This window comes from Pseudorasbora parva, chromosome 12 (assembly GCF_024679245.1).
Source record: "Pseudorasbora parva isolate DD20220531a chromosome 12, ASM2467924v1, whole genome shotgun sequence".
Classification (NCBI taxonomy): Eukaryota; Metazoa; Chordata; class Actinopteri; order Cypriniformes; family Gobionidae; genus Pseudorasbora; species Pseudorasbora parva.
Genome location: NC_090183.1, coordinates 15957401 through 15980340, shown reverse-complemented (window position 1 = coordinate 15980340; position 22940 = coordinate 15957401). Strand labels below are relative to the sequence as shown.

Below are 22940 nucleotides of genomic sequence, written 5' to 3'. Positions count from 1 at the left end.
TTGTCCTCATAAAACATGCCCCCCCCCCCCCACACACACCTACACACACACGTTTGTTTTTGTGACTTATGGGGACATTCCATAGGCGTAATGGTTTTTATACCGTACAAACCGTTTTTCTATCCCCTTACACTGCCCCTGCTCCTAAACCTACCCATCACAGGAAACATTCTGCATTTTTACTTTCTAAAAAAAAAATCGTCCTGTATGATTTATAAGCATTTTGAAAAGTGGAGACATGGCCAATGTCCTCATAAGTCACCCTCTCCTTGTAATACTTGTGTCATACCCATGTCATTATACACATTTGTGCCAACACACACAAATCCCCAAAAAACATATTTGTTTTGGTTGATCCAGGGCAATGCTATAGTTCAGCTATTTGAGGGTGAAAAATAAATCAAAATAGATTTTCTTAGAATAGGTATCAGATTTATCCAAGTTTTGATCCCAATCATTGGTGTTATGGATGTTAAAACCTGAAACTTTGCTTTGTTCTGATTTAAGTATACAACTGGCATTGGTTTCTGATGCAACATTACAAAATATTCAATTTTCTTGTGTAATATTTGTACCATCTCAGGCCTATCAGAAAGTCTGCACAATTAATTTGTCAACAGTGTTATTAACCATGATAGAATTTACAGCATTGTAAATCACAGGGAAGAGTCACGAGAGTTTTGGGAATCTTACATCATACTGTTGGCCAATCAGTTTGTCTAAGCTGTGTTTTACCATGACACCAATTCATCTGTTAAGCAAGGGAGGGTTAATATTCTAATAAAATACAATTCTATTGAAACATCAGCCAAGTGGATACAGTTTGGAAGATGTTGCATTGACTTTATGCTTTCCCCTGGTGCATTATTCATTTGAGGTCAAGGAAGAATTTTACGGTACATCGAACAAAATAACACAGAAATCCATAGTGAAGATATATTGATATGCACACCTGCTTTTAAGCACTAAATCTCCTGCGGATTCAAGTTGGAATGTTGTTTTCAGAACAATTGTGTATCACTTCTTCTACTACCCTTTGAATCAGTATATAGTCTCACAAAGAGTCCAAATCCCTTTGAATGTTTTTTTGGCAAATAGCTACATCGGTTATAGGGGCCCAGCCCCATTAGTGAGAAAGAAGAGTCAAAGGTCTCATTTCCCCCTATTCATTAATAGTTTGATTATGTGCTATGTGCATGCTTGCATGTGTATGTGCATGCATTTACATTAATGAACCTGGCTTTGTTTCACAGAGCCATACAGAGGTTCCTGTCTGCTGATTGCATGAACACACGTTTGTGTAATCATTGCTCACAAGAGAGCAGAGACCAGGTTTCAGGTAACTTTTTCTTTCAAATTTTTATGTTAACAATTTTGTCAAGAATCCTTCAGCTGTAACATTGGACCCCATTGACTTTCATTATGTGGACAGTAAAACAAAGAAAGTCATACATTTTTGAAAAAATAAGAGTGAGTAAATGATGACAGAAATAACATTTTTGCATGATCTATTCCTTTGGAAATAAAGGAAAGGAGTGTAAATGCGTACACTGTACACAATTTTTGTTGGTTTCGCTTAAAAAAGTAAGTAACCTGGTTGTCTTAAAATTTTGAGTTTATTGAAATTAAAAATTTGACTTGATACAATGAAGGAAATTTGTTTAATAAATAGAAACTCAAAATATTATTGTATCTGAACCACATAAAAATGTGATAAATCATGAAAATAGCAATATTTGGCATGTTTCACGGCATCATCAAAAATAAAACACACACAATTACCCAATATGCTTACAAAATTAATATTTTAGTTTTATTAATATTTTAATAAAGGTTGTCGAATCTCAAAAAATGTTCATTGTATTATCTAAACATTTTTAATTTCAATGAACTCAAAATTTTAAGGCAACCAGGTAACTTTTTTCTAAATATTTTTTTACAGTGTATAAATAGTACGAGTGCAATGTCGTGAAATGTATACGCCAAAACTCATTTTGCCATGCATATGATACACAGTTTTTCGCGTGCATATGATACGCACTTTATGCCATGTATATGACGCTCTTGGGTAGGATTAGGGTGTTGGGGTGGGGGGTTCGTACATATAATAAGCGCGTATCATATGCACGCGAAAAACAGCGTAGCATATGCACGCCAAAACGAGTTTTGCCGGATACATTCCACGAGATTGCACACTCGTACCATTTATACACATTTTCGTGAGATCCGGCTGGGATCTCTGTAGGTCATTATTTCAATTTCCGAGTGATAGTGCCAAAAGTTGCTTTGTGAATCTCTTCTTTCAGGGCTTTGGCTGGAAAACGATTTGGGCAAACAAATAAATAAAGTCAAAGGAAGATTTGTTCCACTCCAAGTTTGGCTCGCTTTGTGGTTGACAGCCTTCCATAACTGTGAATTCCTAATCCTATTATTATATGATATTCATGTAATCAAAAGGAAACAAATATGCTTCTTTTGTATTTGGGATAGTGATACTTCATGATTACAACCAGGGATAATTACCTCCTGGGGAAAAAGCCATGCTGTAATGCAGATGGCCTTGATTCCCCTCTGTTTAGAATACCCTAGACAGATAATAGCAAACAAGTCCAGGCCTCCCAATAAAACATGGACATAATGAAGGCTCAGAACTCCTGCCTTTCAGACTAATGTGAGGGATAAACAAGGTGAAAATGCTGCTTTTCACTCTGTGGCGCCAAGTACTGGAAAAAGCTGCATTTCTCGAACTCGAGGAAGGGACGTGGGGGCATAAATACTCTCCTGTCCTTCTCCCCCACTGACCAGACTACCATTGCCACGTATTTGAGCAGATAAGAATCAGCAAACATATGGGCTGAGACCCAATCAGAGAGATCATAAAGCACTTCCTCACTATTATATCTAGAGTCTGGCTATGTCCTCCCCCGACACAGTTCAAAGACACTTGGATAGAGAAAAGACACTTCACAAATAAGCCCATCTTGAGGAGCGTTTGCTTGAGGTGCATACCAGCAAAACACCCTTGAACTATGGCTTTGGTCCACCGTCTGTGCGCTGACCTACAGAAAATGGTTTAATTGCAGCACTGTTGACCCTGCACTGACCCACTTCCTCCTCACATACAAAACATCCCAATTTGAAGGGCTATAACCTTGGAATTATAAGGGGAGGATATTTGGTGAATAATTAAACCTCAAGCATAGTGCAGTGGTTCAGATGTTTTCAATGAAAAGATTAATTAAATTGGCACACCATTAATTATGTTTTGCTTGAAATCCTGATCATTTTATCTCATAAATTCCCCCCAAAAGGTTCCCAGCTTAGCAATGAAGTAATGTAAGAATAATTTCAAGATCATGCAGTGGATTTTTTTTTTTTTTTTTACTCATTAGGCAGTTTTCCAATTCAGTTACGAAGAGACACCATTAATAAATACAAGGAGACAAGCTGAGGAAATGCTGAAGCTATATTTAGTTATGTTTCATGTTTGGGAATGGGTAATAAGGCCCAACGCCCACATTTTGATTTTGTGACTTAGCAAACAAAAGGGATTTGTGAATACTTAGTAAAGAGAGAGAATTTACCACCTTAAAGAGGTTATCTTTGGCATGGGCTCTTTTTAAAACAACATCTCACCGACACTCAATCTGAGATGACAGCTCTGGGATGAGAAGCAAGCTTAAAGACAAAAGAAAAGCAAATAAACGTGAAGCATAGTTGTCTCATACCTGTTTTGACCTGTATTGTGGCTGGCTGGACCTGCTCCAGATTCAATTAGAGACTAACTGGGTCCTTAAGCCTCTGTCCGGGGTCTCTGAATCCATCTAAGGGAGATGACCAGGGCAAAGCAACATAGAGGTCAAGCTACACTCTGGGTAATTTTATGGCTATTCAAGGAAAATCAAACTCTACAGCTGTCCCGCAGAGAGGAGCTTATGTTCTTTTACACTGCCATGGGAAAAGTACACTGAGGAAAAATCTGAAACACACTTTGACAAACCATAAGATTGTCATAAACTAAAAACATTTCTATGGTTCCTTGAGTTAAATTTAAACCATTGAAATCAAAACAGATACTTATCTCTTTTCTTTATCTAAAATATTTCAATGTAGAACAATGTATTCAACAATTCCGGTCCCTGAATTTAGCGTTTGTAGAGTTCTGATCATAGTCCAACAGCACTTCACTTTTTGTCCCGCTCCATTTGTCCTGGTCTGTTTCAGACCATCTGTTCATTAGTGGTGGTCATTTTACATTGACACACTAGTAGGTGGAAACAAATGACAGCCCCTTTCACACATACAATCTTTACTGGTAAATTACCTGGATTGTGGATGAAGAAAATGGTTCAGTGTTTAAAGGTCATAGCCGATGACTGACATCACAGAGCTTACCGGTATTTGGTACTGATGTGTGAATGATGTCTTACTGGGAAAAAAATGGAACGCTGTTGCTTGTGTGAACAGCATATTTGTCCATTTACTGAGAAGGTAGTTCAGGTAATTTTATGGTAATTGCTGTATGAAAAGGGCTACTGTCTTTATTTAGTGAGTCAATGTTGAATAGATACTGTAAGTGCACATCGAGGGTGCATAACTGTCACAAATGAGGTGAACACCCCTTTTTAAAGGGGTACTTCAGCGCTGGGAAGATGAATCTGTGTTTAAACTGGGTCATTAATGTAGAAGAAATGTGAAATTATTGTTAAATTATAGCTCCGTTTACATGAATGCCTGAACTGCGAGCTGAGCTGTGAGTGCGATCTGATTTGAAAAGCCCCAATATGCTTTTCTCTCAGGAGAAAAAATAGCTGAGCATCAGCACACTGTTTGCGGACTGCTGTGTGCAGTGTTTAGATGAGTAATTAAATATGCAGCGTGCAATACGCTCAGCGTGGGATTTGCTTTGTAGATTATATTTTTAATTTGCTACTGTATTTTATTTGCTATTTGTTTGCTACTGTAACACCTTAATTTTATTTCAGGGATTAATAAAGTCATATTGCATTGTGATAACACAAAAAAGTCAAGTCAAGTCTCCTTTATTTATTTTGAACTTTTTACAATGCCATTTGTTTCAAAGCAGCTTCACAGTGTTAACAGGAAAATAATGCAACAGAATTTGATTTGGCTGTACAGTCGCTCTGGAGAAAACCGTGATGCTATCCAGCTAATTTCAATTATCATATACAGTAGTGTCAATGCGGGCAGATCAGTAATATAGTTGAGTTTTACTGTAAGTCTCCCCAACTGAGCAAGCCAAAAGCCAAAGGAGACGGTGGCAAGCAACCAAAACTCCATCAGGGCCAGAATGAAGGAAAAAAAACCTTAGAAACCAAGCTCAGTCAGGGGGGCCAGTTCTCCTTTGAAGAACAAACAGTGTTGTATTATTATTATAGCAACATTAGAGGTCAGAAGTCATATTAGATTAATAGATGTTCGTAAGATCATTTGAAAGATTGAAGTGGTCACGCTGGAGACGAGTTTAATGAGGAAGTCGTGTCACTGCGGCATTTACAGGTTGGAGTTTAATTGACACGCTCTCGGCAGACACTTCAGGGATGCGTTGGTCATGTCCAGGCGCAGGTCCACCATTTGATCTGGATATGGCCTGGATCCGGCTGTCTGCAGTAAACCTCGGGATAAACAGAGAGACTAACATTAGCGTAGATGCCACTCTTTTTATGATGTAACAAGGTGTTTATGATGCACATCAGGTGTTATGGGAAGTGTCCCCGGTTCCGACTGACCTAGTTAGTGCAGCCTAACAATCAGTCAATTGATTTGAATAATAAAAATTGATTATGTTCTATGTGTACTCCATAGTAAAGATATATGTTTTTAGTCTAGATTTAAACTTACAGAATGTGTCTTCTTCCCGAACAATGCTAGGAAGACTGTTTAGGTGCTAAGTAGGAAAAGGATCGACCGCCTGAGGTTGATTTAGATATTCAAGGTATTATCAACTGGCCAGAGTTTTGAGACCACAATAGACGTGATGGAGTATAATGCATTAAGAGCTCACTAAAGTACTGGGGATTTAAACCATTTAGGGTCTTTGTAAGTAATTCGCAAGATTTTTAAATGTATGCAATGTTTAATAGAAAAGCACATTGACCGATTGAAGAAACAAACCTGATTTCCATGTCAAAGAATGAGGTGCCCCAGAGCATACCCATCTATTATGTAATAGTCGTAGACCAATGGCAGTTTGACCATGTTTAACAGCTGGTGTTTATTTCTAAAACCCTGTGTATGGCCAGGTTCATAGAATGAATCTAGAAGTTACAGTAACCTGCCGTGACATAAACACACTGTAAGTTTTATTTGGAACTGTTTTTATTGGCAGAGCCAATATTCTGTCTAAAAAGTATGATATTCATTAAGTTCTTGTTTATTGACATAAATGATTGCTAAAGCAATATAATACTCGCAATATAGCTTAATGGTCTGAATATTACAACAGTTATAATTAACAACAGATAACAACAGATTTTGTGCTCGGTAATATTGCTAAGTTACATTCAGTTGTAAATGTTATGCTTTATTTTTTTGAGAACGGGCCAAATTACACTGATCAATCTTGTAAATTAATTGAGTTTTAATGTGCCTGGTAGGTTGTGAAAATGTGTTGTGCGAAAGCATGGCTGAGCGCCAAATGTTCTCGATCCGATGAAGACCACAGATCTCAGTAGGCTGTGTGACACATGGATAACGCTGGTTTCCATTGACATCATAAACCAATAATGTCTGTCACACTACAGCCCCTCAGTAAAAGCCCAAAACCTGTTAAAAGTAAAGTCGCTCCACCACAATAAACGTCACAGAGAATGTATTAAGGCTGCAATGAAATGAAACCAAGAAAAAGAAAGGAAGCCCACCAGGAGCCCTTAATCCATCTAGCAAATACTTCTAAGAACAATAGTAAGCCCAAAGCCAAGCAGATACTGTTAGAGTGTACCTTAACAGTGTTGTGTACACTATTACGTCAATGTATACCTCCATCCTGGGCATTAAATATAGTAAAATACCATGAGAATTTGCATTAGGTTGTTAAATAGCACTTTTATTTACAATCCAGTGATGTTTAGTGAATAATGCCTTTAGCCCAGGATACTGCATGCGAGACTAATCTTTTGTTTACACTGGTCTGCCTTTCTCTCTTTTGCTGAGGGGACACAGAAACTCCAGTAATCTGCATTTAATCTGACCACATCTTCCTGTTTGGATTGACAGTCTTCCACTCTTTCACTCTGTGGTGAATGATGTTGATGGATATGATCTTTCTCTTTCTTATCCTCCCTCACTGTCATCTTCCACATTTCCTCTTCCACATATACAAATTCCTTTAACTCTATTGGCCAATGCTAGACGATTATGTCCTGCTGTTATCGTACACTCGATTAAAAAGTCAAGCACCACTTCTGGACTGTGGGAACGAAACTTTTCTCAGACTGAAATATCATAACCTGGCATGTTATTGTGCCATTGTCGCTTAGGGCTAGGCTAAAATACATTAGCCTCTATGTTTATTACTAAATAAATAATTTGAATGAATACTGTTAAAATCATACTCATCGTGTCCTTTTGATTTGACTGTTAATGTAAACCTTCTGGAAACTATTTTGGAATTTAAAAGTCACAACTGAAGAAATGACTGGCACTTCATTGAAACTCCACTCCACCCATGACCTCAAAAAGTCTATTTTAGGTTCATGCTGGGTGAATATGTCGAAACTAGTCACATCTTTGTAGACGCCAGCATCCAAACAAAGCCATGAGCTCAGTCTATGGTCACTCCTAATGCTGGTGTTAAAATGGGCAGCAGGCTTCTAAAAGAGAGGTGAGGGATCAAACATAGGGAAATTATGGCAACGAACAATACCACCCAGCTCCTTCATTTTCTCACGCACTCCAACTGGGTGCACTGCAGCTAAACAGAGACACAGCTCAACTGGGAATTCCTGCCTCATTGTCCTTGGCAATCCTTTCAGTACAGAAACACTTTAGTTGAACAAATAAACATGCAAAAACGTCTCAGAGATCAAAGTTTCTGATATGATGATTTAACCAGCAGGTACTGTGTAATTTGATGGAAGGCATATGCCCCAATGCAGCGGGTTTTTTTGGGGACACCCAGATGAGGATGCCCTTTACGACGGACCGCTTTCTCAAGATATATTTACATGCATAAAATCCTGCTATACTGCAAGTGGGATTTAAAGTAATTATTAAAATTAAAGTAATTATTATAATTATATCTGGAAAACATTTACTTTATAGTAAGTTAATGGTGTATCATTTTTATGCCTATATTATTATAGTACTTTTAGGCATGTAAACTCAAACACAAATGCTTTCAGTTCAGGTCAATTTATTTGTATAACACTTTTCGCAATAAATATTGTTCCAAACCAGTTTTAGAGATATCATTGACAACAGTGAAAGCTAAAAGTAAAAGTAGAGAAGAAAATGTATATACAATGCGAGTACAAATTATTCTTGACTGTATGTACATTGAAAGGAATCTCAGAAGACCCTTTTCCCCCAAAAAACGATATGCCTCTTTTAAAAATAAATAAATAGTGATTTAGTGCTGTCAAATCGATGAATCGCGATTGATCATAAAATAAAGTTTGTGTGTAATGTGCATAATTAGTATGTACATAGAAACACACACACGCATGATTTAAGAAAAATATATGTAAACATAAAAAAAATGATATATTTATACATTATTATGCGAACACAAACTTTTATTTTGGATGTGATTAATCACGATTAATCGATTTGACAGTACTAGATTTAACTCACGATTTCCAGTCGTAATACATTTAAAAAAAAGGTTTTGTTGATTGTAACTGCAAATGTACTAGATTTCTTCCAAATCCAGTTACATTCACTGAAAGACAAGTATAGACTTCCACACCTGCAGATTTTTATGTGGCCCGGCATGTCTTGTGAGGGTCTTTTGCTTTCAACTTTATCTGGAAGAAACCTTCCAGTTCTAATAGTCCCAGAAGGTTCTCATTAGTCTATATTCCAGCGGGAAGATTTAAGTATATAGGTGATGAGAGAAGCCTGCATGTGTTCCGTCTGTCTGTGGAAACCACAAGAACAATGATTAATCTAGACAGAGATTTATAGAGTGTAAAACCAAGGTCCCTGTCTGGATATCTTCCCTCACACATTCCTCCATTCTGTGACTCCCGACACATGTGTCTTTTCTCAGGAGCACAAAAAAGTATAGTTTTAATTATTTGTTATCTCTGACAAATTTGTGGCCGTTCAGAGTGGAGGCGGCCAGAGATATGGCACCAGAATAGTGTGATTTGAAGCATGTGTAGGATTTTGACTTCAGACAATTTGATGGACAATGTCAATATGTATCATGTTTTTTTTCTTTAAGTATATAAGATTAAACTGTAACAGATTTCTTTGGTTAAAAGTTGACTAATGAACAGCTGTCAGGAGGTGGGAGAAAATCTAAGCAGCAATAGGAAGCTGACCTTTGCTGACCTGGTCTGAACTTAGCTAGATAACATTTAACCCTCTCCTTGCCAAAATTAGTAGATCACCAGCTTTGAGAACCTGTCGGCATAACATAATCTTTGACCAATTTCCTATTAATATTTTACTGTTGCATCCTATCAAGCAGCTTATATCTTTTCGGTTATATCAAAACTCATTCAAGGAAAGAAACCATTAGAATGGGTTCTTGTTTTCTAATGTTTTATACTCACCAAAAGGATTATTAGGAACACCATACTAATACAGTGTTTGACCCCCTTTCACCTTCAGAACTGCCTTATTTCTACGTGGCATTGATTCAACAAGGTGCTGAAAGCATTCTTTAGAAATGTTGGCCTATATTGATAGGATAGCATCTTGCAGTTGATGGAGATTTGTGGGATGCACATCCAGGACATGTAGCTCCCGTTCCACCACATCCCAAAGATGCTCTATTGGGTTGAGATCTGGTGACTGTGGGGGCCATTTTAGTACAGTGAACTCATTGTCATGTTCAAGAAACCAATTTGAAATGATTTGAGCTTTGTGACATGATGCATTATCCTGCTGGAAGTAGCCATCAGAGGATGGGTACATGGTGGTCATAAAGGGATGGACATGGTCAGAAACATTGCTAATAGGCCGTGCCATTTAAACAATGCCCAATTGGCACTAAGGGGCCTAAAGTGTGCCAAGAAAACATCTCCACACCATTACACCACCACCACCAGCCTGCACAGTGGTAACAAGGCATGATGGATCCATGTTCTCTTTCTGTTTACATCTAATTCTGACTCTACCATCTGAATGTCTCAACAGAAATCGAGAGTCACCAGACCAGGCAACATTTTTCCAGTCTTCAACTGTCCAATTTTGGTGAGCTTGTGCAAATTGTAGCCTCCTTTTCCCATTTGTAGTGTAGAGGAGTGGTACCTGGTGGGTTCTTCTGCTGTTGTAGCCCATCCGCCTCAAGGTTGAACGCATTGTGGCTTCACAAATGCTTTGCTGCATGCCTTGGTTATAACGAGTGGTTATTTCAGTCAAAGTTGCTCTTCTATCAGGTTGAATCAGTCGGCCCATTCTCCTCTGACCTCTAGCATCAACAAGGCATTTTCGCCCCCAGGACTGCCGCATACTGGATTTTTTTTCTTCCTTTTTACACCATTCTTTGTAAACCCTAGAAAGGGTTGTGCTTGAAAATCCCAGTAATTACTGAGCAAATTGTGAAATACTGGTGCCAGGTAACTAATGTTACCTGGCACCAACAACCATGCCACGCTCAGAATTGCTTAAATTACCTTTCTTTCCCATTCTGACATTCAGTTTGGAGTTCAGGAGATTGTCTTGACCAGGACCACACCCCTAAATGCATTGAAGCAAGTACCATGTGATTGGTTGATTAGACAATTGCATTAATGAGAAATTGAACAAGTGTTCCAAATAATCCTTTAGGTAAGTGTATGTTTCATGTCTTGCCAGTCATGAGAAGGATCATTACACATTACATGTTATATGTACACTAGTTATTAATAATGTTTTTATTCTGGCATTTACATTTCTTAAAGCGTGGGAAAATTGCTTTCAGTGTTGTTGACTGTGCCATTGTACCAAGCACACTGCTGTATTTATGGCCATTTGACATCCTCTGAGTGTCGGAAGTTAAACACACTGTCAAGAACAGGAATCTCGTCTGCACGCCATTTCGTATCTGGCACATTTGACATACACAACAACCTTGCAGTGTGAATCACATCAGCGTTGGCTTGCTACAAGTCATTCAGATCATTGTGTCTCTCATACACACAGCCACAATGAACTCGTATTGTAGACTTGTGGCCACAAAGATGGTTCTGTTGATAGGGGTCGAACTGGCTCCAGTCAGGAAATGTACATTCATCAGTTATCTTTGATTGTGGCCCCAAAACAAATAATCGGCCTCCAGTGATCACATGCACTGTAGCAAACGCTTTTGTTGGAGGTGACACATTCTCACAGACATAAGAACTGCGTGCACTATGGAGCCAACTTTAAGACTGCTCCCTCACATAGCATTTGAACTACAGCCAAACTATTAAGAGCTTGAGACAGTTAGTAAATGGTGTAGAAAAAATTGGTATATTCTGCCACCTAGTGGACACTTTTCAGTCACATAAAATACAGATAAAACTTAAATGGATAGTTCACTCAAAAATAAAAACTCTGTCATCATTTACTCACCCTCAAGTTGTTCCAAGCCTGTATAAGTTCCTTTGTTCAGCTGAACACAAAAAATGATATTTGATAGAATGTTTGTGGCCAAGCAGAGAGAAAAACCATACACTAGGTAAAAAAAAATTCTATGGTAGTCAATGGTTGTTCTCTGCTTTGTTATATATATATATTGTGTTCAGTAGAACAAAGAAACTCATACAGGTTTGGAATAACTTGAGGGTGAGTAAATGATGTCATAATTTTCATTGTTGGGTGTACTATCCCTTTAAACCTCTTTTACATAACATTTTCATTAATATGTTAATGATATTAACAAATTGATTTTAATGTAAATTAAAACAGGGGACTTACATGTATTTCAAAATAATATATATATATATATTTTTTCATCTTTATTTTAGATGGCAGCAGTGAAAACAGCATTTGTCATGTTTGAAATAAAATGGGTTGGAATCAATTTTGACCCTGGACCACAAAACCAGTCATAAGTTGCAGGGATATTTTTTGCCAATAGCAAATGGCATTGTATGGGTCAAAATTATCGATTTTTCTTTTATGCCTGAATTCATTAGGACATAAAGTACAGATCATGTTCCACGAAGATATTTTGTAAATTCCCTAATGTAAATATATTTTTATTATTAGTAGTAATATGCATTGCTAAGGACTTAATTTGGACAATTTTAAAGATGATGTTCTCAATATTTAGTTTTTTTTTTAACCCTCAGATTCCAGATTTTCAAATATATCAACCAAAATTTGTCTTATCCTAACAAACATCAATGGGAAGCTTATTTATTGAGCTTTCAGATGATGTATACAATAAATAGAAACATAAAATAGAAAAATAATACCCTTACAGATAGTTTTTGTAGACAAGACAAATAGTCTTGTTAGAGAGCATCCATTTATTTTTGTTTAATTAGAGAGGAAAAGCTTTATATTTTTATCTTTTTCATCACTTTGTGGTAATTGGATGGATTGTTATAAGACAGATGTCTCTTTGGAATTTTTTTCTAGAATTATCTATGACAAGAAAATGAATGGTGATTTGATCCAGTCTTTGACATTTTAGCCTCAAGACAGTGTGTTCCAGGAACATGCTTCCCTGCCAGACACAATACATTTAAATAACCCACAAACACTCATTTAAAGTAATTTGAACAGTATAAGTACATCTTTTAAAATTCACTTTAAGAGTTATGTCCATGAGTTGCATACATTTCTGTGCAGGTATCAGTTTGCAGCTGGCTGGCACACTTGTTTATATTTCCATGGATTATACATGCTGGCAGAGCCAACAAACTGTCCTCGATGTCTTTTCATAAAGGTTAAATGAAGCTCGATGTGGGGTGTCAAACTCAGCTGCTTGACCAATTTGCTGCCCTAGACAAGATTTAACCTGGTGCCCTTTGCATCTCAGCCAATTCCACCACAGACCATTGTGTTTACTCACAAAAAAACTGCATAGCTTTATGTCTTGTATACATACATATATAATCTAATAATATATAAATAATACTCAAAATGGCACTGCAGAAAAAATGTAAAGCCCCTTTGCTAAGGTATTACGCTGAAACTTTTCTTAAATCTGGTAAATCTCTCTCTCTCTCTCTCTCTCTCTCTCTCTCTCTCTCTCTCTCTCTCTCTCTCTCTCTCTCTCTCTCTCTCTCTCTCTCTCTATATATATATACACATTATTAAATGTTAATATTTGTATTTAATATTTTATTTTTATTTGATCTTTTATTTAATTTATTTTCTTTCAGTTTACTAATGTATGTACTTTTATTAGCCTTGAAAAATACTTTAAGCTTTTAAGCTATTTTTATTTAAGTTTATAATAATATAGAACTTATACCACTGTTTTATTTCAGGTTGCCAAGACAGCATTTCAACGTTTTTCTTTTACATTTTATTTTATGTTATCAATAAGTTTTAGTGAACAACAACAACAACACAACTGATTCGCTTTTCATGTTGGTTGCACCATGGGAGTTTTGTTGATTTGGTGGACAAAGGTTTTTCAAATACTAAGCAATTAAGCAGGATATATGACTACAGCTGAAAATATGTTGACCACTTATAAACATACTGTCTACTGTACATGGTTTTTGCCACTCAAAAACATAAAAAAATTAATGAAACATTTAGCTCCTAATTGCCTTTAGCACGCTGAAAGTGTGCTCCAGAGGCGGACAGTAGTGAAGTATTTTTACTTTCTGAGTCTTTTTATTTTCCAATTATGTGCTTTATCAGTGTTCTTCTTTGGAAAGTGTTTACTTTACTACATTCCAAAACATATATTGTACTTTTTATGTTTCATATTGAATATCATTTAATATTTAATTATATAAAAAATGTAGTATTTATGTATACTATTTTGATATTGTATACTTTTACTTAATAAAAGTAATTCAAATTTTACTTGAGTACAAGTAAGAACATACAATATTACTGTCCACCTCTGATGGGCACACTGGTCTGAACATGTTGTTTCAGTGCACATGTGTGTGAGATGATTCTGCAACCAACATGACATACATCAATATGCTTTACTGTGTTACACAGTGTCCACCTGCTGTTTTGTAGCACATTTCCAGGAGGAGGACAATGACACTTTCAGCGTGATATTGCTTACGGTGGTGTCCAGGGGTGGCATGGGTGTCGATCATATGACTGTTTGTTTACAAAATCACTGTGCAGAAGTTGTGTAACACCCATCCATGGAGGGACGAGGGGCTTCAATGCGGCGGAAAATCTGACGGCTGTCTTGAACTGCCCATGCACAACAACCATCTGATATCTTTTCCAGAACCATACAGACGGACGGATGTTGGTGGTAAGCAGCCATCATGACAAAAAGGTTACAGATTATGTGGTACACAACTCACCCCTTGCTCAATTGTCCTAAAAATCCCCCTGACTGCCATGTTGTTGTGCAGTCTGGGAAGTTCTGGATGTCTACATACCAACAGCTATCACGTGGGTCTTGTTTGACCTGACATTCCTACACATTTCTATTGCAGATGGAGAGCTAGGAACGGGAGGGTGTTGTGTTGCTAAGTTTGGCATGTGACATGATCTTTAGTGGGTTGTGTTGGAGGGCAGCATGTTTTTTTTCGAATCAAGCCGCACAAACAAGTGGTGTGAGCAATCCTGTCACAGCCACTCACAGATCAAGTGTCACAGGCAGCTGGCCAGTATATAAGCCCTAAGTGCGTTCTGCCTCGACAGATCAAAAAAACCTCAGTAAAGGAAGAAGTAACCTGAAAAGCTCAAGCTCAACCAAAAGGCAAAGCAGTGATATAGCAGTTATAAGGACTCTACCTCAAACAACAGCAATGGACATCCGAACGGGTCAAATAGTCCGGGCTCCGAGTCCCATGGAGAGCTTGGAGAAGCAGCTGAGCTGTCCCATCTGCCTGGACATGTTCACAAAACCGGTTGTCATTCTACCATGCCAGCACAATCTGTGCCGCAGCTGCGCCAGTGACCTCTACGACTCCAAAAACCCATACCATTACTCTGGAGGTATTTTCCGATGCCCTACCTGCCGCTTTGAGGTGGTTTTGGACCGCCACGGTGTCTATGGTCTACAGAGGAACCTTCTGGTGGAGAACATCATTGACATCTACAAGCAGCAGTTGGAGAAAGGAGGTAATGCCCTTGAACCTCCTTTAAAATCCAAAGAAACAAAAGAACCTATGTGCGAGGTACACAAAGAGGAAAAAATTAACATCTACTGCATGACCTGCCAGACACCCACCTGCTCCATGTGCAAGGTATTCGGTCAGCACAAGGACTGTGAGGTTTCTACTCTAAAAGTTGTTTATGAAGCACAGAAGTCCGAGCTTAAAAATTCAATCGACCTGCTAGGAGCCAGCAACAGCTGCCTAAAGGCAATGTTAACGCAGATGGAGGAAACCTGCAAAATGGTAGAAGAAAACAGTCAAGTGCAGAAGCAGAGGCTGGGCGAGAAGTTTGACTTACTCTATGCCATCCTAGAGGAGCGCAAGTCCCAACTCCTAGAGCAGATCGCTCAAGAACAGGATGAGAAGGTGGCTGTGGTGCGATCTCTAGTCCAGCAGTACAATGAGTACCTGCAGGCCAGCATTAAGTTAATGGATACAGCCTCCCAGACGATAGACAACTGCAATACGGCAGAGTTCCTCATCACTGCTAAGCAGCTCATCACCGAAGCCAAAGACACATCCAAGAACTCAAATCTAGAGAGGCCAGAACCCGGCTTTGAGAGTATGGACCACTTCACGCTCTTCACTGAAGATGTAGAGGCCATGCTTGCAAAACTGGACTTTGGAGTCAGTGGTGATAATGAGGAAAATGAAGAAGAAGAGGAAGAAGAAGAGGAGGAATAAGAAATGACAGATTCTTGAAAAAAGACTTTGGTGGGAAAAAAAACGATGACAGTAGATCAAAACCTCAATGATAAGGACAATAATCAAGCTGCTTTTGATAACTGTGAGACAAGGGAAGTGCAATCTTAAAGCAGTTTTAGTACAAATTGTACTAATTGCATTATTTGTAATGTCTTTTCCACTTGACTTTTGTACTTTTTTATCAATATGGATGTTAATATTGAATTATGTTTTTTATATATTTTATTAGAATGCAGAATTTTATGTTTTGTTTGCTAAATAACAGCTAGATTATAAGCTGTAGAATACAGCTCTGCTATCTTACTTTAGAGTGTCATGTAAGATCTAATTGTTTGAATACTTGAAATAATAAATGCACTTGACTGATGAACTGTAATGAAATGTTTGTTTTCATTGAAAAATTTTGTGGAAATAAAGGACTTACAAAAAAAGAAAATATATACATATTTAAATTAATTTGTTAAGGTGCAGTTGGTGCACACACCTTCAGATAACCTTTCAATTCTTAACATTTACCCCTTTTAACTGTGTGGCTATATCTGCATTCTCTCCAACCTATCCTTGTGAGGCATTGATCTACACAGTTCAAGTGGGTGGCTATTTTAGCTGGGTGAGAATGAGAGAAGCCACAGAACTCCAGGAATAGACTCACAGTGGGATGTAGGCCTCATGTTTCCAACCCTGACAATTACAGCTGCTAGGCATGTTTGACAAAGTTGTGGGCCAGAGGTTAACACTGACTCTTTTATCAACTAGAAACAGTTGCTATGGCCCTTCAACAAACCCTGACGTTGGATTTGAATAACAATGCTGTACATGTAATGATCTTACACCAACACCATCAACACTGGTTCTTGAAAAATGAACTACATAAAATACATTTTCCTTAAAAATGAAATGACAGAGACTTGAGAGATAAACCCTGTTTATCAAACATCATTTAAATGACAAAGGCAATATTACTGTGAGTATTCCCTGCTAACCTTTCCACATAAAAATTCTTTTTTTTCTCTCTTGTTCTTTTTAATGTATTATTAATTATTTAAATGTTGTTGTACTCTAGATTTAAATATAAAACAATTAAATTCACAATATGTCAATTTTGTGTCACAATATATCTATATATATCTATATATATCTATATATATATATATATATATATATATATATATATATATATATATATATATATATATATATATATATATATATATAAATCAATAAATGTTTTGTATAACCAGTCAATGATTAATCTGATTTGACATATTGTTCTTTTACCCATACCTGCCTATGAACCCATCGCCCTGTGGGCAAGATTCAGCATACACTTCAATGTGAGGGCTGGGCATTGGCTTACTCAGCATAAGCGTTAATATGTCCATTAACAAATTCAGACTCAAATGTTTACATTTAACTATTGCAGCATACTTTTTTTTTTTTTGGAGAGACATAAAGAAAACAGAAAATTACATTAATAATTCGTAGCCTGTTAAAAGAGAAAAAATGTGGTAAATAAAATATAACAGCTGTTTACAGAGTTGACCTGTTGATTTAAAACTCTCAAAGAATGTTGGCCTGAGCTGCTGTGAATAGTATTGTGCATGTCTGTCACGTATATTTATCTGTTTAGTTTGAGGCTCAGCTTTCATGTCTCTAACATGGCACGGGATGAAATGTGTGCATGTGTGTGTCAAGACCTTCTCGGTCCAGAAACTAATTTTAAAGATGTTCTTCCAAGATTTGCCATAAACAAATTAGTTCATACAGTTTACCTTATACATTACCAGCTATCATTTTTAAGTACAATAATTATATTCTATTGATATTTAAAATTATATAAATTTTTACTTTGTATAAAGATACCTTATTTTCCATTAAATGAGCCATAGACAATACTTTTACAACTGCATGGAACGATTCTGCCCACATTAAATTGCTTTTATTTCGGGATCTGTTTACAGCTTTCCTTTTACAGTGTCAGTCTCAAACTTTTCCATTTAACGACATATATTAAGAAACTCTTTGTTCCCACTTTACAGCTCATCAATGAAACACTCAACCAGCGTGTGCAAATATACATTTGGTACTTTAGAAAAGTCACTGAAAGCTCAGCAATGCTTCCCTAAATAAGAGCAGGACTTCCCCTAGCCAGCACCCAAATCCAGGGCAATGCATGGGAGCTAATTTTAGAATATTGACTCAGCCTGCCCATAGTCTAGACCCGATGCACTAAAGGGCACCCTCTCATTCAACATCCTATACAGCATGAATTAGCACACATCTTTTACCTGAACCACAGCCCTAGAGAGGCTTTTCTGTTGATCACTAAGGTCGAGACAGTTTTGGACCAGGGAATGTATTGTTTAGCTTCATTTCCAGAGAAGAAACTGCTGTGTCATTTTGCACAAGACATGAAACATTACCAAGGTGTTGCAGAATGCACATCGACTGCATGCGCTGTGATGTGTAAAACTATCCCAGATTCATTTTTAGCCCCCACAGACATTGCCTGTAGATGGGCGTACAGTAAATAGAATCTTTCGCTCTGTCATCTTGCCATATGCCTCATAAGCTCTACTGTAATGTGAAAGTCAAAAGGTTGAACATGGCAGATGGCAAATTCTATCCTTGCAGTTTTCCAAATGTTAGCAATGCATTTAAACACAAGGATGAGTGTTACTGTGCTTAATATCAGCATGTTTGTCATCCGGCTTTTATACTGCACAAAAGTTCATTATAGAAGTAAAGTGGGGCAAAAAAGTATTTAGTCAGCCATCAATTGTGCAAGTTCTCCCACGTAAAAAGATGAGCGAGGCCTGTAATTTTCATAATAGGAACACTTTAACTATGAGAGACAGAATGAGAAAAAATCCAGAAAATCACAGTCTGATTTTTAAAGATTTTTTTGTTGTTGTGCAAATTATGGTGGAAAAATAGGTGAGAGATAATATTTGGCAAGGATGCCTGCTCCAATTTATTTTTGGGTCTATCTATCACATAATTGAGGTTGTTTCAACCCGCGGACAGGGATAACAACCCCAGGGAAAACTGCATACTTGGCAACACAAAGCAGCTGAATTCTGTTGACATTTGACAACTAACGTTATGCGTCGCTCCGTTGATCTGATTGGTTGTAGGTCTATCCAATTGAGGTCTTTCCTGGTTCGGTTGAAACACGCCCCATAATTACAGCCCAATGGAGCAGTATCAGAATCATATTCTGACTAGAACTGAGTATGACCACGTCAGGCTAATTTATCTGCAGCGAAAAGTCAAATGTTGGTCTATCTGGGATCGCAAAATCAATCAGGCTCGAAGTCAGCATGGCAAGTACCACCGTATGTACACTGAGACATCCTAAATTATAGGAAAGCTGCTGAATGCTAAAATGAGCCTATCCTTTATCTTGCCTCAGCACTGAAAAGCAGGGGATCACATGTACTCCAATGACTTCACTCAGGTCAAGTCTAGTCACCTTTACTTATATAGAGCTTTTTACAATACAGATTGTTTCAAAGCAGCTTCACGGTGGTAACAGAAAAATCATGGAACAAATTTGGTTTCGTCAGCACAACCGCTCTGGAGAAAACAGTGATGTCCTTTAAGTGTCCATAACTAAGCAAGCCAAAAGCCAAAGGCAAGTTTATTGTTAGATAATAGATATTTAGACTATAATTGCAGTTAGATAATGTGTGTTTTATCTTAAAGGTAGGGTAGGTAAGAATTGGTTAAAACATTTTTTTTTTCTTTCAAATTTGTTTAAACGTTCTTTATATATCAATACATAATACAAATGTAAGTACTCTAAAAAAGAAAGTATAAAATTTGAGTGTCTGTAGACCTCTCACGACTGTTTAAAAGACAGCTCATTATTTCCATTCACTCCACCTTCTCCCTTTTGGGCTCTTTCCAAAGCCACGCCCCCAAAACACATGAACGCGCCTCACCAACCGCTCAGCTGGAAGACGCATTATTTACCTGAGAGGAGCGGTGTGCATGTAGTGACATCATGTCAGAATCACATGTAATAAAAAATCTAACTTTATCAGTATGAATATAAACAAATAAGATGTCTTTTAGTACTCATTATCAAGCTAGAATATCGATACTGATAAAGTTTAAAATATTTAGTTCTAAAAAAAGTTCCTGGATGCGGTGTACTAGCTTTTACACATGCATTTTGTTATCTAAAGTTAAATTTAGCGAAATTCAACATGACAGCGATCAACTTGAGCTAAGCATATTGAGTATTTATCATCTCTACTAATGGCTAAGTGTATAATATTGTAACTTTACAGTATGCTAAGTAATTTTATGCTGTATTAGGCAGCTACATGTGTTAGTGATACATGTTTCATGAAAACATTAACCGAAAAAAATGTGTAATCAAAATTAAAGATTACCTGTCCAGCTGAAATACAGCCAGCAATGAGTCGTTTTTCAGCCCCTTGACTCCCTCAGTTCTCGACATCGTTGGAAAGCCATCGCTGATATTTACTCGCATTTGATTTCTTTGTTTATCCAAAGACTTCTTGTGCATTGCCTTTACTTGTAGGCCTACTGTCTTTCTTTTTTTGCATTGTTTGCCTTCGCTGACTGCAAAACCCGGCACCGTGCATTTTGAATGTTTTTGCTCTTCCTAGGGGTGCGCGCATGTGTGGGCAGAACCTGCAGCGAAAGCAGTGGTTTCCATGGTAGGGAGAGAGAGAGTGACAGTCGCCCAAGCCAATCATTTGTTTCATCCCGAACGAAAATAATGAGCGGTGTTTATTGCAGATTAAAAAGTCAAGACTCACTCGATTTTTTACTCTCTTTTTCAGAGTACTTACATTTTAATTATGTATTGACATATAAAGAAATTTTAAACAAATTTGGACAAAAGTGTTTTAGATCATTCTTACCTACTCTACCTTTAATAGCTTAACAGCACTTTAATAGCTACCGAACCATTCATCATTCACCATGTAGAAAATAGTAAATGTGTGAACAAGTGACTGCTTTTAGCCACAGCTTCAGCATCTATTTATAGTGTATAAAAATACTTAGATCGTAGAGAGCATTTGATATGATGAGAAGGTGAAGTACAGGGTGATTTTTTTTATTTATCAAAATCACATTGGCAGAGACTTTTTTGAATTTTGAATGTTTTGAATGCTTATATCCTCTTCCTAGCATTGTTCGGGAAGCAGACACACTCTGTCAGTTTAAATCTAGACTAAAACCGCATCTCTTTACTATGGAGTACACATAGAACATTTTTAACTTTCATTATTCAGATCAATTGACTGATTGTTAGGCTGCATTAACTAGGTCAGCCGGAACCGGGAACACTTCCCAGAACACCTGATGTACTCTTTATTACAAGGTTTATTTTTCTCCATCATGTCCTGATGGAGTTTTGGTTCCTTGCCACTGTCGCCTTAGGCTTGGAGACACTAAAATTATGATCTAAGTTATTCAACTAAACAAATACAAATACTATACAAATATAATTAATTAATTAGGTCTTATATAAACTATAATACTGATCTGCCAACATTGTCAGTATATGATAAATTAAAATAAGTTGATAACGTCACTGTTTTCTGAAGAACGACTGTACAGCCAAATCTAATTTTGTTGCAATATTGTCCTGTTTAACACTGTGAAGCTGCTTTGACACAATTGTTATTGTAAAAGTGCTATATAAATAAAGTTGATTGATTGATTGATAATATTCATATTAAACATACATTTATAAATAAAGACATTTATCACTCAGTTTAGGGCTTTTGAATTGACAGATTTGAACAGACAATATACATTTTACATAACAACAGATTTTCTGTGGGACACTATACTCACTATACTTTTTTTATGCAGGGGGGAATGTGTGAGAAGAATATTGTCATACCTCATACTCTTTCTTTCTTTCTTTCTTTCTTGCAAAGGGTGGAGCTTTTTCTGCATTTCATTTGAAAACCCAGACATGTGATTAAGATTGCCATACCTCTGACTATCCTCACATTATCTGCCTCATCCTGAGAGACTTGGCAAGAGCAGCTACGTGTCTGCAAGCAAGGTAAACAAAATGTTCATTATTACTTATGAAATTAAGTGTAAACTCTGTCTAATAGATAAATAATGATAATAGGTTTAATAATAAGTCAGTTCCTCTTGCTGATATTAAGGCTATGGATGTAAAGAATGTGAAGAGTTCATGCATGTTGTCACCGTGATTATAAATTACTTTCTACATTACTGCATCAGGTATCTGTCAGACTTGATTAAGTTCCTGGGTTCAATTACTTTATAACAGAAATTATGGCAGAAATCCTTATGATAACATCATGAATACTGTATCTATGAGGAGCCATGCTAATCAATGCTCAATTAATTAGAATGACACATTTACACACAGCAGTGGTGTTATTGGGCCATCAGTGATGTATAATGAAATACATCCATCATTTTTTAAAGGGAATGTATTTGTTATGCTAGCACTTATCTTAATTATCGCTATAATGGAATTCACAAACTTGATTTGAATTACTGATGTTTACAGAATAATTGATCCTGAATTATTTTCAACGCGTGTTAAGAGTTTTTAAATGTATCTTATTTAAAGTAGACTGGGATATGAAAAGAGTCACACCCAGTGGATGGATTCTTGATTATAATGGCTGTGGTGATTCATATGAACATATTGTATGTCCAGCTAGCCCATATTGGAAACTTGTTGTCTCTCTAGAGAATAAAGAGGTAGAATAATGAAAGAGTCGCATTATCCCACGACTTCTTGTAGCCTACTTAAGTAATTTTTCCTGTTATTTTGTTAAA

General features: G+C 37.0%; 1 protein-coding gene across 1 annotated transcript; it reads left to right on the top strand.

Moving 5' to 3' along the window:
* The first annotated feature begins 14941 nt into the window (after positions 1 to 14941).
* Positions 14942 to 16540, top strand: trim63a (tripartite motif containing 63a). Its single transcript, XM_067459333.1, has one exon. It carries the CDS (start codon positions 15066 to 15068, stop codon positions 16098 to 16100), a length of 1035 nt encoding a protein of 344 aa, XP_067315434.1. The 5' UTR covers positions 14942 to 15065; the 3' UTR covers positions 16101 to 16540.
* The last annotated feature ends 6400 nt before the right edge of the window (positions 16541 to 22940 follow it).

What these genes read in the sequence shown, in the direction of transcription:
- trim63a (XM_067459333.1), top strand. Translation starts at nt 15,066, where the DNA reads ATGGACATCCGAACGGGTCAAATAGTCCGGGCTCCGAGTCCCATGGAG.